General features: G+C 37.4%; 1 protein-coding gene across 1 annotated transcript; it reads right to left on the bottom strand.

Moving 5' to 3' along the window:
* Positions 1-2,567: 2,567 nt before the first annotated feature.
* Positions 2,568-20,617, bottom strand: mfsd9 (major facilitator superfamily domain containing 9). The gene is given in 9 exon segments (XM_041259969.1): positions 2,568-2,668; positions 2,670-2,814; positions 4,218-4,241; positions 4,523-4,593; positions 4,595-4,656; positions 12,860-12,902; positions 13,572-13,663; positions 19,821-20,117; positions 20,528-20,617. Coding segments are annotated over 9 exon segments (885 nt in total). The 3' UTR covers positions 2,568-2,607.
* Between the last annotated feature and the right edge of the window lie 921 nt (positions 20,618-21,538).

The following is a 21,538-nucleotide window of genomic DNA, read 5'->3' as shown; positions in this document are numbered from 1 at the left end:
CCCACAGTCACCCAATGAGGGCATTGTCGTGGTAACCATAGTCTGAGAGGTGCCGGTGGAAAAGGTGCAGTACAACAGTGTAGTTGGAGCATGTTGTGACCAGTTGAAAGCACAAGCCGCCACAGGCTGAAATGGAGTATAAAATGTTAAAAGAATTCTCATACAGTGGCTTGCGAAAGTATTGACCCCCCTTGGCATTTTTCCTATTTTGTTGCCTTACAACCAGGAATTAAAATTTATTTTTATTTGGATTTCATGTAATGGACATACACAAAATAGTCCATATTGGTGAAGTGAAATGAAAAAAATAACTTGTTTAAAAAAATTCTAAAAAATAAATAACGGAAAAGTGGTGTGTGCATATATATTCACTCCCTTTGCTATTAAGCCTCTAAACAAGATCTGGTGCAACCAATTACCTTCAGAAGTCACATAATTAGTTAAATAAAGTCCACCTGTGTGCAATCTAAGTGTCACATGATCTGTCACATGATCTCAGTATATATACACCTGTTCTGAAAGGCCCCAGAGTCTGCAACACCACTAAACAAGGGGCACCACCAAGCAAGCGGCACCATGAAGACCAAGGTATTAGAAATTGTATTAGAAATAGTAAACTCAAAACGGTACAGTCAAATGACTTTTGTTCTTTTAAATATATATATATATATATATATATATATATATATATATATATATATATATATATATATATATATATACACAGTGCCTTGCAAAAGTATTCAGACCCCTGACCAATTCTCTCATATTACTGAATTACAAATGGTACATTGAAATTTCATTCTGTTCGATATTTTATTTTAAAACACTTAAACTCAAAATCAATTGTTGTAAGGTGACATTGGTTTTATGTTGGGAAATATTTTTAAGAAAAATAAAAAACTGAAATATCTTGCTTGCATAAGTATTCAACCCCCACACATTAATATTTGGTAGAGCCACCTTTTGCTAACAGCTTTAAGTCTTTTGGGGTAAGTATGTACCAACTTTGCACATAGTGTCGGAGTGATTTTGGCCCATTCTTCTTGGCAGATTTGCTCCAGGTTGTTCAGGTTGGTGGGACGATGCTTGTGGACCGCAATTTCCAAATATTGCCACAGATTCTCAATGGGATTGAGATCAGGACTTTGACTGGGCCACTGTAGGACATTCACCTTTTTGTTCTTGAGCCACTCCAATGTTGCTTTGGCCTTGTGCTTGGGATCATTGTCCTGCTGAAAGGTGAATTTCCTCCCAAGCTTCAGTTTTTTAGCAGACTGAAGCATATTCTTTTGCTATATTTTCCTGTATTTTGCTCCATCCATTCTTCCTTCAATTGAAGCAAGATGCTCAGTCCCTGCTGATGAGAAGCATCCCCACAGCATGATGCTGCCACCAAGATACTTCACCGTAGGGATGGTGTGTCTTGAGGCATGGGCAGTGTTAGGTTTGCACCACACATAGCGCTTTGTGTTGTGGCCAAAAAGCTCTATCTTTGTCTCACCTGACCACAAAAGCTTTTCCCACATCTCAGCTGGGTCACTGTCATGCTTTCTGGCAAACTCCAGACGTATTTTCAGATGGTACTTTTTGAGTAACGGCTTCTTTCTTACCACCCTCCCATATAGGCCAGTGTTGTGTAGAGCGCTTGATATGGATGACTGGTGCACCATTACTCCACTCCCAGCCACTGAACTCTGTAGCGCCTTCAAAGTGATTTTTGGCCTCTCTGTGGCTTCTCTCATAAGTCTCCTTCTTGTTTGAGTGCTGACTTTTGAGGGGTGGCCTTTTCTTGGCAGTGCCTGGGTGGTGTGATGCAGCTTCCATTTCTTGATTATTGATCCAACTGTGCTCACTGGGATATCCAAACACTTGGATATTATTTTATACCCTTTCCCACTTTATCTCTAACTTCTGTAGAATGCTCTTTGGTCTTTGGTCTTGGTTTTTGGTCATTTTCCTTCAGATTCACTTTTTGGTATGCTGTACCCCATAGCAATACACAAATATTGCTTGATAATTTACGTAAAACCTTCTGAATGTCTGTTATTGCTCGAGGACTTTTTCGTGCTTATTGATCGCATTATCAACATGGTACTGTTCTGATTTTTCAACATTTATTTCCTGTAATAAAAACATGAATGAAATTTTGGGTAAACTCCAAAAACTAATGTGAATGCAAATTTGGGGAACATAAATTAATGTATAACTACATACACATAAACCTTCTTTTTCAGCAATAAATACATGATTCTGACTCTGTTTGCTTAAGATAAATGTAAATAATGTTCACAAACATTACAACACACCAGTCTCCCTCTCGTCAACATTCATCTCTTTCCACGCTCAGCTTTCCACTGTGTTTAGCAGTCTAAATGTTTGAAAATCACACATAAATATGGTAATGAGCTAAAACCCGACTAGACGTTGATAGACGGGGCAGGGCATCTAAGAATATGAAAGTGGGAATTTAGACGCTTTAGAAAAACTCTGTTCCACTAGATCCCCGTCCAAACATCTAAAAAGCTGAGTTACAACCATATAAAGTCCTTCATCGCCTTTGAAAATCTACCCCATACTGTCTAAACTCAGCACTTAACATAAATCCTACAGTATGTACATTACTGTGCACACAGTGCCTGCATTTAAAATAAGAATGGAACTGCAAATAAGAGGATATGTAGCACCCCCCCTTGAGTTCTGTGAGGTAGCCACCCACAACTGGGCCGAGAATAAACCCCACACTGGAAGCTGCATTGAAATGTCCCATCACCAGGGGGCGCTCACTCTCAGAAACCAGATCTGATAGAAGAGCTCAGAAGAAAGGGAACGCTTGAAGATTCCTGCAAATATAAAAAGACCGGAACTAATTTATATGGAATTGGTTAGTTCTGCATGAACTGATGATCAAATGTGTCAAGTCATCTATCGATCATTGTTTCGATGTATCCTGACAGATGCAATTTCACTAGGCCATGTATTATTGTATTATAGATGTTTCCATCTGTCTCTTATGTAGTTCCATTATAATTAACATGACAGTCACACTTATAGAACCCTCTGGTGCACTTTCATCAAATATACAAACTTAACAGCCTTTGTATCTAGCAGCCCACCTTGCACCTGGCAGTCCACCTTGAACCTAAGGTATAAGTTAAGCAAAAGCCACTTCAGCTTTAATAACACACACCACATACCTTTTGTACAGGTAACTGGAAAACCTGGAATGACTCAGACTGCTACGGAATGTGGATCTTAAATTATTTCCGAGACTCACAGGCGCAGTTTGAGGAGCACAAAGTCCTATATTAGGAACCAATTAACATTTTAAATCAAAACATTATACCAGACAAAAAAGAGTTGCCATCCAAACCCACATGGGTTCAACACTACTATACCAAATATACCATTTGCACTTCACAAAAACAATTCTGCTGTATGTGTCAAGTCATCTATCGATCATTGTTTCGATGTATCCTGACAGATGCAATTTCACTAGGCCATGTATTATTGTATTATAGATGTTTCCATCTGTCTCTGAGGGCCTATGCACTTGTCTACAAATGTGCCTCCCTAGCTTTGGGGTGTAGTAAAAGTATGTAATATTGCATTGCTTTTACAAATATAACAGTAAATTACAATAGTTTTGTTTATTATACTATAAATCCCACTAAAACTGAATTATCCTGACTAGTTTACTAGGGGGATGTTTAGATAAGCAATTATGTTAAACAGATAATAAGGCTCCAGTAACAGTATACTATGAAATCACCATAAGCTGCAAAATGTCTTGCATTAAGACAGCTATGAGCCACAAATAGGAACTGTATGGTATCCAAGTTATGTAGTTCCATTATAATTAACATGACAGTCACACTTATAGAACCACATCATAACACTTTTTTTTTTTTTTTTTTTTTTACCAGATACAGAAAACCACACTTGCAAAGTGACTGTAATTACTATTTTAGAAAACATTAGCTACTCGTTTTTAAATTCAGTTAAATATGATTATCAGAAGTCCAACCCATTTGCAAATATACCTCATATATACGCAAATATACCTATATATGGTATTATTTCAAATAGTTTTAAATATTTTTGTTTTAATCAATTTTTGTAAGAATAAACTATTTCAACACCTCCAACACATACCACATTAAAATGAGTTGCATACTTTTTTATGCATGAAACTGTTCTACTGTTTTAAGGTATACCACAACAGTTTAATGAATGTCGAACTTTATTTAATCCAGCAAATAAGAAAGTCTTCTGCAGTATGGCAGTCTTACTGGCTTAGAGCAACTTCCACCACTGTGCATGTCTACTGTAAACCTGCTTCAGAAATATGTCAATAGTAAATATACAGTACTCTAAACAAAGGCTGTTTAGATACTGTTGGAACTCCTAAAAACACCAATCCAATTTTAACAGGTTGCCTCAACAGCTTTTAGATGCCACATACAGTATATAACATGCAGATGACTGTGATGTAGTCATTGGGTGTTCTTTCCACTCAGACACTTACCCACTGGAATTCTTGCCACTATAAATAACACTATGTTGGTGGAGAGGCCAAGCAGGCCATAACTGCGCACTTAGTAAGATGCATGCCAACAAAGAGTATCATCTTCCAACAACATCACTCCAGCAGCCCTGAGAAAAAGGAGGACAATCCACTGTCAGAACTATTGGACACTGTAGTATAATAAGCAACACTGTTGTTTGGTTTGAAAATCATTAAACACAAAACATATCTGTATCTATGAAAGCACCAGTGGTACACAAAATATGTGTGAGATAAATTGAACAAACACACCTTTAAACTACTGAACATATTTTATTTGAACTGGTGATAGATACAAACTTGTCATACTGCATATTTTGTTAAACATGCTCCCAATCTATCTCGGTTATACAAACACCTAGCAAGTAGAAAATAATAAAGCAAAAAAGGTGTGAAATGAAATCAATTAATTTAGTGGTACATTCATCAGCAGTTGATTTCTTGCTGCAAATTAGCTATATCCTCTGAAAAGAAAAGTTAAGTGTCTCTCCCCTTCCTTGACTTAGTCTATTTTATAATTATTATCATTAGTTTACTGAGACATCTCACCTGAAAAACAGAGCACAAGGAGGTTAAGGGACTTGCGTAGGGTCACCCAGTGAGTGAGCCTGGATTTGAATCAGGGACCTTCTGGTTACAAGCATGTTTCTTTAACCACTGGACCACACCACCTTCTCCTATTTACCCCCTCTGGTGCACTTTCATCAAATATACAAACTTAACAGCCTTTGTATCTAGCAGCCCACCTTGAACCTAAGGTATAAGTTAAGCAAAAGCCACTTCAGCTTTAATAACACACACCACATACCTTTTGTACAGGTAACTTCAAATTAAGGCTTCCTGGAAAACCTGGAATGACTCAGACTGCTACGGAATGTGGATCTTAAATTATTTCCGAGACTCACAGGCGCAGTTTGAGGAGCACAAAGTCCTATATTAGGAACGAATTAACATTTTAAATCAAAACATTATACCAGACAAAAAAGAGTTGCCATCCAAACCCACATGGGTTCAACACTACTATACCAAATATACCATTTGCACTTCACAAAAACAATTCTGTTGTTTACCAAGACAAAAAAAAGTTGTGTTTCACATCAAAATAATCATATATAAGAAACCCAAAGTTATTAATTATGAAACTCAATATCTCTGGGAGTGCATTATCACAAAGCATTTTCCCCCATGCTAAGTTTGCACTATTTTTGTAAATAAAAAACAAACTTAAATGGAATAGCACCAACTATCCAATTAAACTGGCAATAGTCTTAAATAGACCTAGGGAAGCTAGAGGATTATAGGCAGGTATTGGTGCAACAGTAAATGCATGATGTTTGGTTGAATCATTGCAATCAGATGGATTTCACTATTCAATTTTATGCATATTGCCACCTTTGAGACACCTCCGAGACATGCACACAAAAAAGGAAAACCTCCAGATACCGACTACCAGACACTCATCTGGAAACAGGTAAGGCAATACAAAATCCATCCAGGAGAAAACCTCATCTAAGTGCCCTACAGTATACGTCAGATTCTGGAACTTAATGTATTACTGTGGTCACAATCAAACAGAACTGAAGACGGTTCAGATCTTTGAAGATTTAAAAAAAAAAGAAGACAGCAAGAACACACTGACTAGACATTCCAGTGTAGGGATGCTGAGAGTTAGAATCATTGCAATCTCACAAAGTGTCTTGAGTTCCTAGCTTTCAGGGCACAGTAGGAGGTGTGGACCTTCCATAACAACTGGGTGAGAAAGATTTGGTACTGACTGATCCTGAGCTGTAGCGGGTTGTAAATTCAAACCCTTACACCATCTCAGTGACCTCTGATACCACCTTGGAATGCACAGGGGCAAAGTGAAGAATGTGGTCTAGGTAGGTAGATGGGGTCATAAGTCTTAGACAGATCATTAATGATCCAAGTATGTTTGTATTATTATTTTTTGCTAGACTAGACACAGAACATGATCAGTGATACATTTTTGTGTGTAAGGGACCTTGATACGAATGTGGCATGCAATGATCCTGTGAGTGGCCACACTGCTAACCCATGATTAAAAATAATATGTTATTAAGGTTCAGAAAGCCATCCAGATTTTAGCATATTTTTGATGGTCATTTTTGCACAACATTTTCTTGTTGCAACTTCATACCAAACTTAAAACTTCTGGCTTTGATTTTGGAACCTTTTGCTCTTTACTGTAATAAACTGCTAACAGTTGGTTACTATATTGTTGCAACATTTTTTAGCATTTCAGAAACTAGTACCAATAAGAACACACACACACACACATATATATATATATATATATATATATATATATATATATATATATATATATATATATATATATATATATAGTATCTTGTAGTAGTCACAGATGAATACCTCTTTAGACCACTCCAGTATGTGTTGGAGAATGTGGCAGTTGAGTAGGTGTGTTACACCGGGTTGGAATTTCAACAAAAAACCCTGTCAACGTCCCTCACGGACAGTTTGGGTGGTGGGGAGGGGTAAGTCAAATTCACTTATTAACAGTCTCCACATTCAGTTTCTGAATAATTGTCAGCTTGTGTGATGCACTGCTGTTACTGATAATGACCTCCTTGGGTGAGACAAGGTAATGGGATATGAACTTGAACAAAAACACTTGTCCAAGGGATTAGTCCTTTTGTACTTGTAGTTAAATTGCTAACTTTGGAATCATAAAGTCGCTGGAACATGCTCAGCCAGCTGAAAACAGTGATATAATATGACCCAGCCAAAGTAGGTGAAGTATTTTTACTTGTCCTGTACCCTGTCCTGGATTTCAGAACTACCCTGAGCTATTGATTTTCCTGCATCAATTAAGTATTGAATTGGACACTTGCTGACTCAGGCGAGATTTACTTGTGTAAACCCTAGCTATGTGTGCACTGAAATTTGGGGAGAAATAATTAATTGTTTATTGATTTCAATACATAAAAATAAACTACTGTACGTTTCTTAGAAATGTTGTTTCATATTTTTTCTGCACTCATACAGCAGTGACAGATCTTAATATGACTGCTCTATTTTCTGAAAAACAAATTTCACTCTATTTTTATTGTATTTAGTGTTAACAAGTGGATCAATAAATCATGACTGAGGGCAAGCACAATCAGAATTAACACAGAGTTAAAGGGAGATGGTATGAAGTTCTACTTATTATGGCAAGCATTTAACTATCACTTTCTGATATCAAAAAATTCTACATTGAATATCAATAATAACATTTTTGTTATCAAGAATATAATTATGTATATCCAAAATAGTTTTTGATATACAAAAATAGAATTGATGATATCAAAAATATAATGCTTGAGATCAAAAATTAATACTAATCCGATGACAACATCCGGTCTGTAGGCCTATTTCTTCTCTTGTACCATGTACCACGTACAGTACATCATTTGCAAAATGTCTGAAAACACTAGAGACATCGACAATGCATAGGAAATACACTTCTATCAGACAATCTGAAAATGTCAAAGACATCGATAATGTATAGGAAACACACTTCTATCAGACAATCTGAAAATGCCAGAGACATCGATAATGTATAGGAAACACACTTCCATCAGACAATCTGAAAACACCAGAGACATCGATAATGTATAGGAAACACACTTCCATCAGACAATCTGTTGTTGACTTGGCTATTATAAATTTACAAGAATTCAAAATAATATGTATTTGAAAACACTTGTTAATGTATCAATGACAGTAATTCTCAAGCTTTGTTGTTGTTGGACATTTCTATTCTGACTCTTTCTATAGAGGACAAAATGCACACCTTAATACCCCAGAACTCCCCATGATGTATTAAAGGTCTGCCTAGCACTTTTATATTACCCACAGCATTTTTTATATGAATCTATTTTTGATATCAAAAAATAACATTGAGAACCTACTCTGAGATGGTAAGATTGTCTGATGGTTTGGGTAAACTGGTTGTACATTTAATTAATTACAATATGCCTGTCTTCTGCAAATTGTTTTTGGAATGTAAATCATTGGTTAACACTCATTTAATAAACTAATTAAAAAAGAAAGCAACATATCCTGATTATTGGTTAAGAAACTTAAGAGACTTTAAAATAAGAAGAAATAATACTTTTAGGACACACAAAGTCATTTCAATAAAATCTCCAAACCTTAAAGCATTCAATGCACATGTGGATACCGCTGGTGTGTACAGTCCAAAAGTATCAAAACATGAAAGATAATCTACTCATGAATCATCAAGAAGCAAATCCTAGGCTGATGGCACTAGTTCTTTAAAATGTAGGTTATGCTTAGGATAATGTAATTTATTGGGCTCTACATAATCAGCTTTATACTTTCAACAACTGTTCACTGACATCATGATAATTCTTTCACTGAGGTTACCTGAATAATTCCTCATGCTTTTATTAACGAAATCCAGGAAATTAAGATCCAGGTCTACTTAATGGTGACACAGACTTGATTTCAAAAGATTGCAGGAACCCAGACTTGCTCATCACAATAGAAGTAACTTGTCATTCAAATACTGCCACTTTATCACTGAAGGAGAATGACATGTGGGTTTGCTTTTTTTAAAATGACGAGTAGTAATGGTATAATTTTGTAAAATCATGTTTGTTAGAAACATTTGCAAATTATTTATTAAGAGGTGTGTTTTAAAAGATCCATTGAGAATAAAGGATACATATAGGTAAAATAAAATATATATGATAAGGTCTAGTCAGTCCACTGTGAGTGACCCAGTGGTAGTATTGTTCTTCATGTATAAACCTGTTTATACGATGCAGTCGTTAATGAAGGCATTTATCGTTAAAAAGCTTAATTGTCGCAGGTCACCTACATCACTTCCTGTCTCAACCACTAGATAAGGGGAACTCATTAATAAAAATGCATGTTAACGAGATCAAGAAAAATGAATGAAAGCATAATTCGCTGTTATGGGAACCTAGTGTACAGGGAGACTGCTCTCCCACCAGCGAGCAGCAGACAAATGGAAATAAAAAATAATGGGAATATCCATGTTGTGTATAATTTGTGAACTTCATTTAAAATTGTGCACTTTGCCATGCAGAATGTACATTTATTTAGAACACCACATATAAATTGCTAATTTATGATTATATGGCAAGTGGATAAAAATTGGACGGCACAGATTAAAAGCAATAAAATAATTAAACCCCATTAGTCATTTACCCTCATTTGGGGGGATATTTTGGCACAGCTTATTACTTACAACTCTTTCAATGTACATTTTGCTATCTGTTTTTGGTTAAAAATAAAAATAAATCCATAAGCCACTGTGGCAAAGTGGTGCGTGACTACAGGTGAGTGCAGTGCAGAGCGGATTAATCACACAATAATTAACCGGTGCAAGGGTGTTTATTAAAATTATGTCAATGTCCAGAGCCTTATGGCAAACACCTGTAAATAATAATTGATGGAAGTAAGTACAGCGGCTTGTGTCACTTTAGTTTGTAAAAATCCCATGGGTTTGACACGCAACCAAAAGTAGAGTTTAACACACCAACACTAAACACAAAACACAAACACAGTTCTTGGTGATAATAAGTGCTGCATTTTACAGTTCTCTGTGAAAATGCAGGGGTGAAAGTGTTGTCCGGGTTTATGCTGGCTTTCGCTACAGCTCTGGACAGTTAACAAACACTAACAGACACAAAACAAAAACTCACGGTTCACAATACGGCAACACAGACTCCTTGTAGGTTTAAAACAGTAACCATTTACCAAGGAACAGATCACTTACACTACGCCACCATATTTATACCCTCGCTCATGACCCATAGGTTAAAGAGCGCATCTGCTCCTCCAATCCTCGGATGCCACGCCATCTCCCGTCCAAGTCATTGAACTTGGGTGCCATAGTTTAGGCCCCTTCCTAAATGACCGATTTCCACCTACCCTAAGGAAGAAATTGTCATGTCATTTGATTAAGGGTACTCTGTTCTGTTTATAGTGCCCTCACAGGTCAGGAGGGAGATCTAACACCAAGAATCATTTGATCTCTGTCACAGCCATCTATGTATATTGGTTGGAATTTATGGCAGCCCCACTGCAAATTTAAAAAGAAAGGCAATACAGCTGCATTGTGTGAAGTGCAATCTTCGTAATTTTGGGAGGCTCTTACTTTGCATTGTAATTCACGCTCTGGAAAACTAAAAACATGGCCCCAGATACATCTTAGGTCGAAGCGGACTGAAGGACTGAACACTGTACTGAGTTGCCACCTGTGCATGTTTGCATTTGAAAGACATCAGTGGCTGCTGACAAATAAATGGCATAGAAGTTTCAATGATTTTTTTGCCCCCTAAAGAGATCCGGCAAAAGAACAGAGAGAACCAAATAGCTTATTTTTTTTCTCCCAATTTGTTACGTCTTTTTAAGTACGGTGTTCAAAAGACAACAAAGTCCAGCCATGTAGTAGCCAGTGTAGGTTCATTTTCCACTGTCTATTTTGCTTTTACTGTAGCGATACTGCTGTTTACGGGTCTACTGACTGATTTTTAATTCTTGGCAGAATTTATTGTAGTTATGATGTTGGGTACCAGTAGTTTATTTTCTAAATTACCATAGCTAGATATAATATAGAGAATAATGCTATGCAGTTTTGTTTTTCATTCTTTTTGTGGCTTTTAGTGTTTGTTTCTTATTGGTATTTTTAAAAAAATGTCAAAACTTTAATGACTTAAGAGATAATGTTTGTGTACCATAACATTACGACACTGTACTTTATTGGGACCCCAAACATTTTCACTTGGACCCCCAACATTTCTTCTGGGACCTTCAGTCCTGGACCCTCAATGGGAAGAAGTTTTGGAGATCCCTGGGTCAGTGATGAGTGGTGAGTTTCCATCCTCTCGAGTTTATGAAAATTGTCTTCTCCAGTGCAGTATACAGTAGTGGAATAACCTCTTATGTCAGCCAGGTTAAATCTCTTAAACTAGTATCACTTCATTCCAAGCGATATAAACAACATTTGATCAATTTTCTAGGAATAAATATGAAAATATCAAAACCCATTTGTCACAGAGACGGCCGAAGTGGGCGGCGTCAGAACCAGGAAAAGGAATGAAATACACAAAACACAGGACGGATGAAATGAAATGATGAAGACGCCTGTTGGCGCCGGTTTATTACAAAATAAAAGGTTTAAACAAACACGAAAACACAGGACCCGGCACTCTACGCCAAAATAAATAGACAAACAAAAAAACAGACTAAACTTAACAAAACGGTGCACGGACAGACACTGACAAACACGCTGAGCAGATACTTTGTTATTATTATTACTACTACGACTATACTTATTTCCTCCGTCTCCAATCCCGTTCTCCGCTCACCGAACAGCCAACCGCCAGTATGTGACAACGTGCATCTATATATACTATTGTGCTGGGATACAATTACCAATTAATTATTCACTTGAATCCCAGCACGTGAATTAATAAAGTGCAATTCCCCGTGCTCACATATTACTACATTTTACTTGCACGTGAAGTGCTGTGCAATCCTCGTGCCTAAATACACATATACATTTTTAAACACTCGTGTTACACAGACCCGTTTATATCCCGTGTACCAATGTCTATACACCAACATTTAAACACACCACACGCAACACATAACAGATAATACACAGGGGCGGGCACTTTGTTACATATACCCCCTCCTGTGCAAAGCACACATGGCCTCAATGGCCACCTCCCCCCTTAAAAGCCCAAAAGTCCCGCCCAAAGTCCTTGGCCAGGACCAGAGGCTTCCAGGGGCCCACAGGTCGTAATGCTGTCAGCAGGGTAGCATTCTCCTGCCAGGGTAGTCCTAGCAGCGGAAAGGCTGCTTGGGGTGTGGTCTCCTGACCTTCCCCCTCCTTCGGCGCCGGCAGCTCCCCTTGGTGGGGCTTCAACCACCGTTCTTCCTGCAGGGAAGAAACTGCAGAGGGAGCAGGTCTCCGGACCTCCCCCACGATCTCCGGCGGAGAAACTGCTGCTGGGGTTGGCGGTCTCCAGACCTCCTCCCCCTCCTCCGGCAGCGAAACTGCTGCTGGGGTTGGCGGTCTCCAGACCTCCTCCCCCTTCTTCGTGGCCGGCAGCTCCCCTTCGTGGGGTTCCAGCCACAGTACTTCCGGCTGTGATGCGGAGCGGCGGGCAACCCCGGGCGAAGCGAGGCTTTTTTTTTTTTTTTTACTTGTATAGTAACAATGAACGTAAGTCTAACAGTTTGCAAATACTGTATAAGATTTACATTGCTGGTGTATTAAAAAAGTTGAAGGATGCCATATATGGAACTTGAAATGTAATAATAAAAAAATTACATTTTTTTTTTTTTTTTTTTTTTTGCTTAAGTGATACAATAATGCAAACCTTTATTGTAAGCTGCATAACGTAGTGTTATTTTTCTTACTTTAAAAGTGCCCGTATTTTTCTGTTTGCATCAAATGAAAAAAGGGTGATCATAAAATGACTTGCTTAAAAGACACCCTTAGTATCTCATACTGTAGGAAGATATATATATATATATATATTATATATATATATATATATGTATTATATATATTAAATTTTTTTAGACAAATTGAAGATAACAGACTGTCTGGACATGGATTGTAGGGGGTGCAGTGACTACATATCATGATCAGGGACAGAGATATCAGAAGGTGCACTGTCTCAGAAAATGTATTCCTCCACCCAGAAAAATAAAATAAAAAACCTAGCTCTGTGGCATGTTAATACAGTACATGTTTTAAATGACTCTTTATTTAGGAAACATAATTGTATTTATAACTTCCCTGGGGATGGAAAGTTAACAGTGGGAGTATTGTTAAACACATGAATAGGGCCCTCGTATAGTTTACAGGGCATAATAACAATAGTAGTAGTATTACAAAAAAGAACACAAACATCACATTTTAACTTCAGAAGTATGGTTTGTAATGGGAACTATACACTAGTAATACAGACCTACTGTTCCTGCTATTGATGGACTTGCTCCAAGGGACTTGACATGATGGCTTAGTAAAGGGATGATCATACTGATGCCAAAAAGATCCTAAAAAAACAGAAATGCACTTATTTAAATGAGCATGTTAGTGACATGCATCCTCACCAAATCTGTAAATACAAAACTAGAGCTGACAGTATCATGAAAACGTGTCAGTGTAACATATAGAGGCCGTCCATGTGTTACAGTTAAACTTTTTCATGACATTGATTGGACTGATAAACAGACAGACAATTTCCTCCATATAGACACAGTTCTAAAACTTATGCTACCAATTGGATTAGTGTTTAAGTACAAATGTAAGTGAGGCAGACACCTCTTAATCCCCAGATTATGATAATCTCACTAATTTAAACAAAGTTATAAACATGTTTCCTCACAATTGGATTTTGCAATTCACATAAAATGTAAAAGTATAACACACCAACATACAGCATGTACTGTAATGGCACCTCCAAGTTATTTTTGTGATTGTTGGGATGTGCCACATTGCCAAATTTATTGTGTTACTGGATTCTACAAAATAGAGAAAATAATCATTGAAAGGCATATATTATTACACAAATACCATTTGCATAACACATGCACCTGAAACGAGGCAGCCTTTGCACTGTTCTTGGGCCAATTTTGTTCTCCCTCTACATGCTGCCTTTGGGTGATGTTATCCGTAGACATGATGTCAATTTTCATTGCTATGCAGATGATACCCAATTATATTTATCCCTTAAACCAGGTGACACCTCAATCGCAAATATCCTTACTATCTGTCTGGCTGACATTAAGCAATGGATGTCAAAAAACTATTTATTGTTAAACTGATAAAACAGAGGTAATGCTATTGGGATCAAAAAATCAATTAAACAACACAAATTCAGATGTTCTTGTAGTGACATCAACATGTCTGAGGGAAAAGGAAATCTGGGACTTTATTTTGTTAGGTACAGTCAGTTGGATCATTGACAAGGCAACCTGTAAAAAAAATTTTTTTCGTCACTTTTGAATAAAAAAGTAATAATGTGTCTTTTTTCATTTTATTGAATATCGCTAAACTAAGACGCTTTTTTTAGCGATTTGATTCTGCGAAAGAAAGGTACCTGATGCATGCTCTCTGACTACAGACGGAAGTATTGCAGTGCTAACCTAATCTGGTCACGACAAAAGACCATAAGGTTCTATACACAAATAGGACTGCGTCTTGTTTTGTTAAGACGGTCCAAAATTGTTCATCTAACTGGTGCAATGCGGCTATAACCGTCGGGATGGCAGAAGGACATTCCAGATTCCCAGCTAAAATTCCAGTACGCATAATTTATGGTCATGCGTATTACTTAACCGAGGAAGTATAAATGGTTTGGTGACGCTAGGGATAACTACTGCGAATGACAGGATTCCAAGATTTTTTACTGTCGTAAGGTATAAAAAAGTAGGGGTTTAATATTAGGGCCCCAAAGACATTCCCTGCATGTTTCTGACAACGGACAAAAATTTTGTGTTGCTTCTGAAAAAAAAAACTGAGATAGTTTCTTTAGAATTATATCATTAGAAAAATAACATAACATTAACGTAAAATTTTTACCCTGTAAACATATTGTACGATTTTAAAAGATTTTTGTATAACATGTTATTAATGACAATACTATTACGGAACGCTGTTAAATAAGACTACCCGCGATATAGTTTATTTCTAACTTACTAAATATTCTGACAGGGCGGCTATATCAAATAAAGAGTCCATACGCCATTTTTGACCCGTTCGTCGCCGGTGACGCGAACGAACCCGTACGCGGTTTGTTGAAGGTAATTTTTGGTGCCTTCACGATAAGTTTAAACAACTTCCATTAATATAACCACGGAAGTGCCATTCAAATCTAGTACTATATGCTTTTTTCGGTTTTTTAATTAAAAAAAAATTAATTACCATATTAAGAAAATATCAGTACGTTTATAAATAGTATACGTTATGAACCTTTTGAAAACTATATTCATAACATTTTGATAAAAAAAATATAGTTTTTATGTTCAAGAACTATAGTTTTTGCGGTAAAGAATATAGTCTTTGCGGTAAGAAACTATTCGGGATACGGGAAGCCCTATTAGTTTTTATGATAAGAACTATATCTTGATTATTCAGGTAATGCATACTAATGAGCATCCAGTTTGAATTCTTGTAGGTCAGAACTTAAGAACTATAGTCTTTAAGTGTGATTAATACGCCATTAATATTGTATCAGTTGGGCTATGGCATTCTTGGCATACCCAGGATAATGTGCTTACAAATGGAAGGAAAAACATTGAGTGAAATAACTCACATCAGTTGATTTTCAAGGTGTGGTATCTGAAGCATAATCAACATGTAGAGAGAAACATCATCTGTAATTGAAAAACCCAGGAGGACTCAAAAAGCTGTCTAACAAGGATGAGCAATACTTGAAGATAATATCCTTAAAGAATAGAAAGAAGACAAGTGTTGAATTGACAACAGAACTGGTAGAAGGCACAGGTGTTGTTGTCCATCAAATCAGCAGTCCAAAGCACATTTGACCATTGTTCCATAGTCCAATTTCTGTGTTCTTGTGCATGTTTTAGCCTTTTAATCTGGTTCCACTTAACAGAGGTATTCTTACTTCAACACATCCTTTAAGTCCTGATTTCAAGAGTGATCTTCGCACTGTTGATTTGATGGACAACAACACCTGTGCCGTTATTGAGATTTATTTCTGGACTGTCTTGGGGGCGGGTAAGAGGACATTGTTGTATACGGTACAGGGCCATAGCCAGCCATAAAAAAATCACAGAGGCAGTTGCCCGTGTGCCACTAAAGTTTTTATAACAGAAGAAAAAATATATGAGGACATTATAACATGTTGTTTATTTAAATGCAAGTTTAGTTAACAGGGTTTTTTTTCTGACTAAGATACTTTAGAGAATTTTGAATACCTGAGGTTCTAAATTTGCAGGACCTGTTTGGTTTTGTACAGTGCAAATAAGTAGCTTTTGCTTTGTAACATTCAAATTCAATATAAAAGAAAATAAGAAATGTAGCAATGCCAGAATATTTGTTGTAGATAATATACTTAGTTTTAAATCTTATCTTTATCTATCAAACGTTAATTTTAACAGTGATGTCATTACGGAACACAGTAGTGCTTTCATACAAAAAGTTCTGTGTGATATTAATTATAAAATCACATTCAGAAATAAAATGAGCTTAAGTGGGTTGACAAGATGGAGAAAGTTTAGCTGCATGAGTTGTAAGCACATTATAACCAATGAGGGTTGCAGCTCGCGCTTTTTGGCTGACCAGTCGATTTGATAGGCTGTTTGGCTGTGTTCTGACTTATACTCAGGGGTGTAGCTAAGACCCAGGAGTTGGGGGTGAGTGAACATACTTTGTCTCAACAAAATAATTTTAAAGTTTGTGACTGGAAGAAGACTTATTAGGTACGTGAGACATCTTCTTGGAAAGACTTGTGAAAGACAGTGATGTACTTAAATGAAATAAGTGTAAAAAGTGGTCAAAATGTTAGCAATGAAAATAAAATTATGAGTACATTCTTAAACAGTTGTAGCAACACTTGTTAATGTAGAACACTATACTTTGAGGTAACCCCCTACGTACCCTTTAAATGACTGTGGGATATTGCAGCTATTTTACACTAAAACACGCCTCCCTTTCAGAGTTTGTGACGATTTGGCTTAGATCAATGCTGTCAGTCAGATCTGCCTGGCAAGCCAGTAAGATTAGACTGTCCAATCTGTCATCTGTCACTGTAGAACGATGGAACCTTTTTTTTTTTTTGTTTATCAACTCAAGCTTACTGAATGTCCTTCATCCTTGGCAACAGTTACAGGAGCTGTTAAAAGCAGCTGGCTCAGAGCTGAAATGTTTGCTGAATTGTTTCAGGTTGAACATTTTGAAATGAACAGGTTGACCTGAATTTATCCAACTCAGCAGCCAAAACACAAGGATCTGATCTTTCAAGTTTTCGTTGTACTGAACAACCAGTATGTTCAATACAGCATTAAATTCATTCCTGTAGAATTCTGATAAAGACACCACTGCCTGGGTCTCAGTATGATCATCTAAACGGCGTGGTAAGTGTCTGGTTTTGTGGTGCTTTCTGTAATCTTCATCAGCATCAATGTTGAATTCTTTATACATCGGCTGCCTATATTTCAGCATTCATTCCCTTAATCATCTTAAATTATTTTCTCCAAAGGTGCGACAGTACTGTGAACAAGGTTCACAGCATCAAGTATGTTCATGCTTTTTGGATGAGGTTTTCCAGCATCAAGTATGTTGATGCCTTTTGGATGACGTTTTCCAGCTCTTCAGTTCTCAACTCCCCTCTCTGGCATACCGTAGGCATACGAAATTAGTTCAGTTTACTGTTCACAAATAATTATCCATAGAGAAAAATATTCCAAAAAAAAAAAAAATGCAGAATAATTTTTCGTTGTTTCATACAAGCCTTCCCATAGTCGAGGTTTTCAGCTGTTGCTCTTTCAATGTACAAAAGTGCTAAAGCAGAAAGTCTATCTTCATTAAAATGTGTCGACTTTGAAATGCTGTCTGTTGTCCGTAATAGATTCTGCTGAAGCCAGTTTATCAAAATGTTTTCTCTTTTTACGTGCTCTTTGTATGGTGTGGTTGTGTTACACTCTATAGCTAAGTCATTTGCAGATATCTCCAACTCATTGAAGACTTTTTTTGAGCGAATGAATTTTTTTTTTTTTTTTTTTTTTATCTCTGTAACACAGGTATTAATGAGCTCAAGGGCTGTATTCAGGTCAGTTGATTCTTGTTGAAGGTAATCTGATAGGGCAAATGTTTTTTTCAAGATAATGTTCCAAAAAGTTAACATCAACTTGAATTCAAAAGTATCCAATGTTGTCAATAAACCCTGAGCCTCAGCAGCTAATTTTGGTGCGGTCCCTTTGATCTCTCCGCTCACAATTCTGTGAAGAGCTTCAGTAATTGTGGGCATACTTTGCAGCACTGCCTCAGTAGCAGGTTTTCTTGATGCTCACCTTGTATCAGAAAACCTTTTTAGAGTAAGAACAATACCGTTCAACATTTTATCTTGCTCTTCTTCCAAAATTCTACATCTTGGAAGACTTGATGCAGAAATGAGTAAAGCATTTCTAGAGTCCCACAAAAAAGTTTAGCACTGGTGGAAGCGGAGACTGCATCAATTAAAATCAAATTCAAGTTGTGTCCACAGCAGTGAATGTACATTGTCTTTGAGCTGCAACCTTCCTTTACTCCTGCTTGGAGCCCCGAAATGTGGCCAGACATTGTGCTGGCTCAATCGTAAGCTTGCCCACGCATGAAGTTAATATTAAGTCCAAGTTCGTGAGTGAGTATGTTTACTAGTAAGTTATAAAAAGCCTCAGCACAGCTGCTGGTCAGCTCATCAAATTTTATGAAGTGTTCACTGCTGTGTCCAGTTTTAGTAACATACCTCAACGATAAAGAAAATTGGTCTACTCTGGCAATATCAACAGTAGAATCCACAATAACTGAAAAAAGTTTGACCTCTTCAGTTTTACTTTTAAAGTTTCCTGTGCAAAACATGATATTAACTCATTCTCTGTGTGGTGGCTTAGATACGTTAGGTTTCGGTTGGAAACCTTTAAATGCTGGTTCAAGAGAGAGTGTATTTCAACAGCAGTTTTAAAAGTGCAAGAAAATTGTCCTTGTTAGCTCCCGGAGCCCCCAATCCAGTATATTCTCTGTGGCCTCTAAATGCCAAACCCTGCTTGGCTAAGAATAACGTAGCATCCACAAGCCTTTTTAGTATCTGACGATTCTTCGATATAAGCTCTCTTTCGGTTTTCACCAGTCCTGCAATTACAGTGTCATGAGAAAAGTTTTTTCAGCTTCGCGATGGATTAAAGATTGTTCATGCTTTTCTATCTTTTCTGTACCCTTTCGAAATTTTGAAAATCCAAGATTAGGATCTGCCCCGTTATCAGAATCGTGTATGCTTTTTCTGTCACCAAAAAGCCAGCAAAAGAAGCAATTTAGGCAGCCTGACTTTGGCGAGTAAATGAGCCAGTGCCTGTCTACATTGCAAGTGCCATTCGCCTGACACTTGTACCAAGAAACATTAAATCGTCGATGATCACTGTCATAAGGAAAGGCTGAATAGCTATCTTTAAGGCCAGGCTGGCATGGGCCAAATTTGATAAGAGCACGCACTGTGGCAGGCGTCAGAGGCTGATCTTTAAAAAGGTAGGGGTCTGTCGGATACGGTTCCTGTGTATTAAGTTCAAATACCACGTCCTCCTCATCTGATTTACTATCGTGCAAGTGCAATGTGTTCTCACAGTCAGTATCAGAGGTATCTGAATCACTTACAGGAGCAGGGGTATCTTCCAAAGAGGCTGAGGATGAGGCTCGTTCAGAAACCATTGCAGCAGATCCACTCGTTGAAGCCTGGGCCTCGGCTGGAAACATATTGCTGACATCAAGCCCTTCATCGTCAGCCGGTGGTGTCTTTGATTTTTGAGTGAGTGGAGTACACGAGGAGGTTGTAGAACTTTTTTGCTTCTTCTGTCAGCGCTTTTAGGCATCAGATTTACATCTTTTAACCTGGATCATTTTTAATGGTTGTAGTCACGTGATCTTCTGACATATGTAGAGGAAGTGCGACAAAAGGGTTCCACAGTGGGCGGTGCATGTGATACATAATGTAAACAACAAGTTTGTTTCAAGCGAGGACAATGTTGTAAAGTCACAGATGAAGGAGTGATTGTAGTGTAGTTTCACAATAAACTTGAATTTTGTACAGTAAATTGCAACCGTTTATCTTTTTTCTTGTTTAAGTTTGTTTACAACCTTTATTAATAGAAACTTAATTGAAATGTACGAGTATGTGCTGTGCCCCACTTGAAGGGCCCGCCAACCTTCATATTTGGGGCCAGGGGGACTACCACCCCCTCTGCTCCCCCTTTCACTCCGCTACAGGCCACTGTACTTCTGTTAGATACTTTCATGTTTGGTACAAAAATGTTTTCGCAGGTTGTGCTCTTTAAAAACAGCAACCGTTTCCTGACAAATGAAGCACACGACTTCACCTTGATATTCAACAAAGAAATAATTTTCAGTCCACTGTTCTTGGAACTTTCTTGCTTCAACGTTGACCTTTCTCCTCCTAAATTTAGAATTTGACATTTTTTACTGAGTAAAAAAAAAGAAAATGACCACACATCAAATTAACACCAGTGCAACTATCGTTGCAAGTGACTCCTTCGCTGATGTGCGTTCTAAGAGGAATAGATGGGACTCTGGTAAATCGATGTTCACATGTTTACAATCTACCAATAAATGAATACTTCGCACTCTTCCTATTTTTAAGTGCTTAAATAGCTTGTGTCACAGTGTGACCTTAAAACCTGTCTTCCCTTGTACAAGGTGCTAGCACCTTTTTTGAGTGAAAGGTGTATGTGGCAGAGATGGGTGGCTCTTTGATAGAATCAGCTTAACTTATTTGAAGTTTTCCCAGTGATGATGGGAATGAGAATGTACATTGGGAGCCCAGCTAAAAAGATTTAAGTTTTTTGCAGGTATCAGGCTTTTAAAGACTCACCCACACCTGTATTGGTTTTGACAGACTCACTGAGAGCAAAAGACTGTCACAGCTACTGGAAACGGGATGATACAAACTGAACATTTGTGCAACTGCAATAAATATTGTGATGACTGTAATGTGTTTAAAGAATATAAAACTAGTAGACAATATTATTAGCAAATCTGCACAGGCCTGTTGTGTTCGCAAAACCACTTTGAGCTGAGCCAGCAGAAGAATTTGAATCTTGCTGGGAACAAGCTGACTTATTAGATATGGATTGGATGCTACAGAATGAAATACATTGCTAATAGTAATGCTGTAGGATCCTGTATTGTGCATATATTGT

The sequence above is a fragment of the Polyodon spathula genome, chromosome 9, assembly GCF_017654505.1.
Source record: "Polyodon spathula isolate WHYD16114869_AA chromosome 9, ASM1765450v1, whole genome shotgun sequence".
NCBI lineage: Eukaryota > Metazoa > Chordata > Actinopteri > Acipenseriformes > Polyodontidae > Polyodon > Polyodon spathula.
This window is presented reverse-complemented; position numbering and strand designations above follow the sequence as displayed.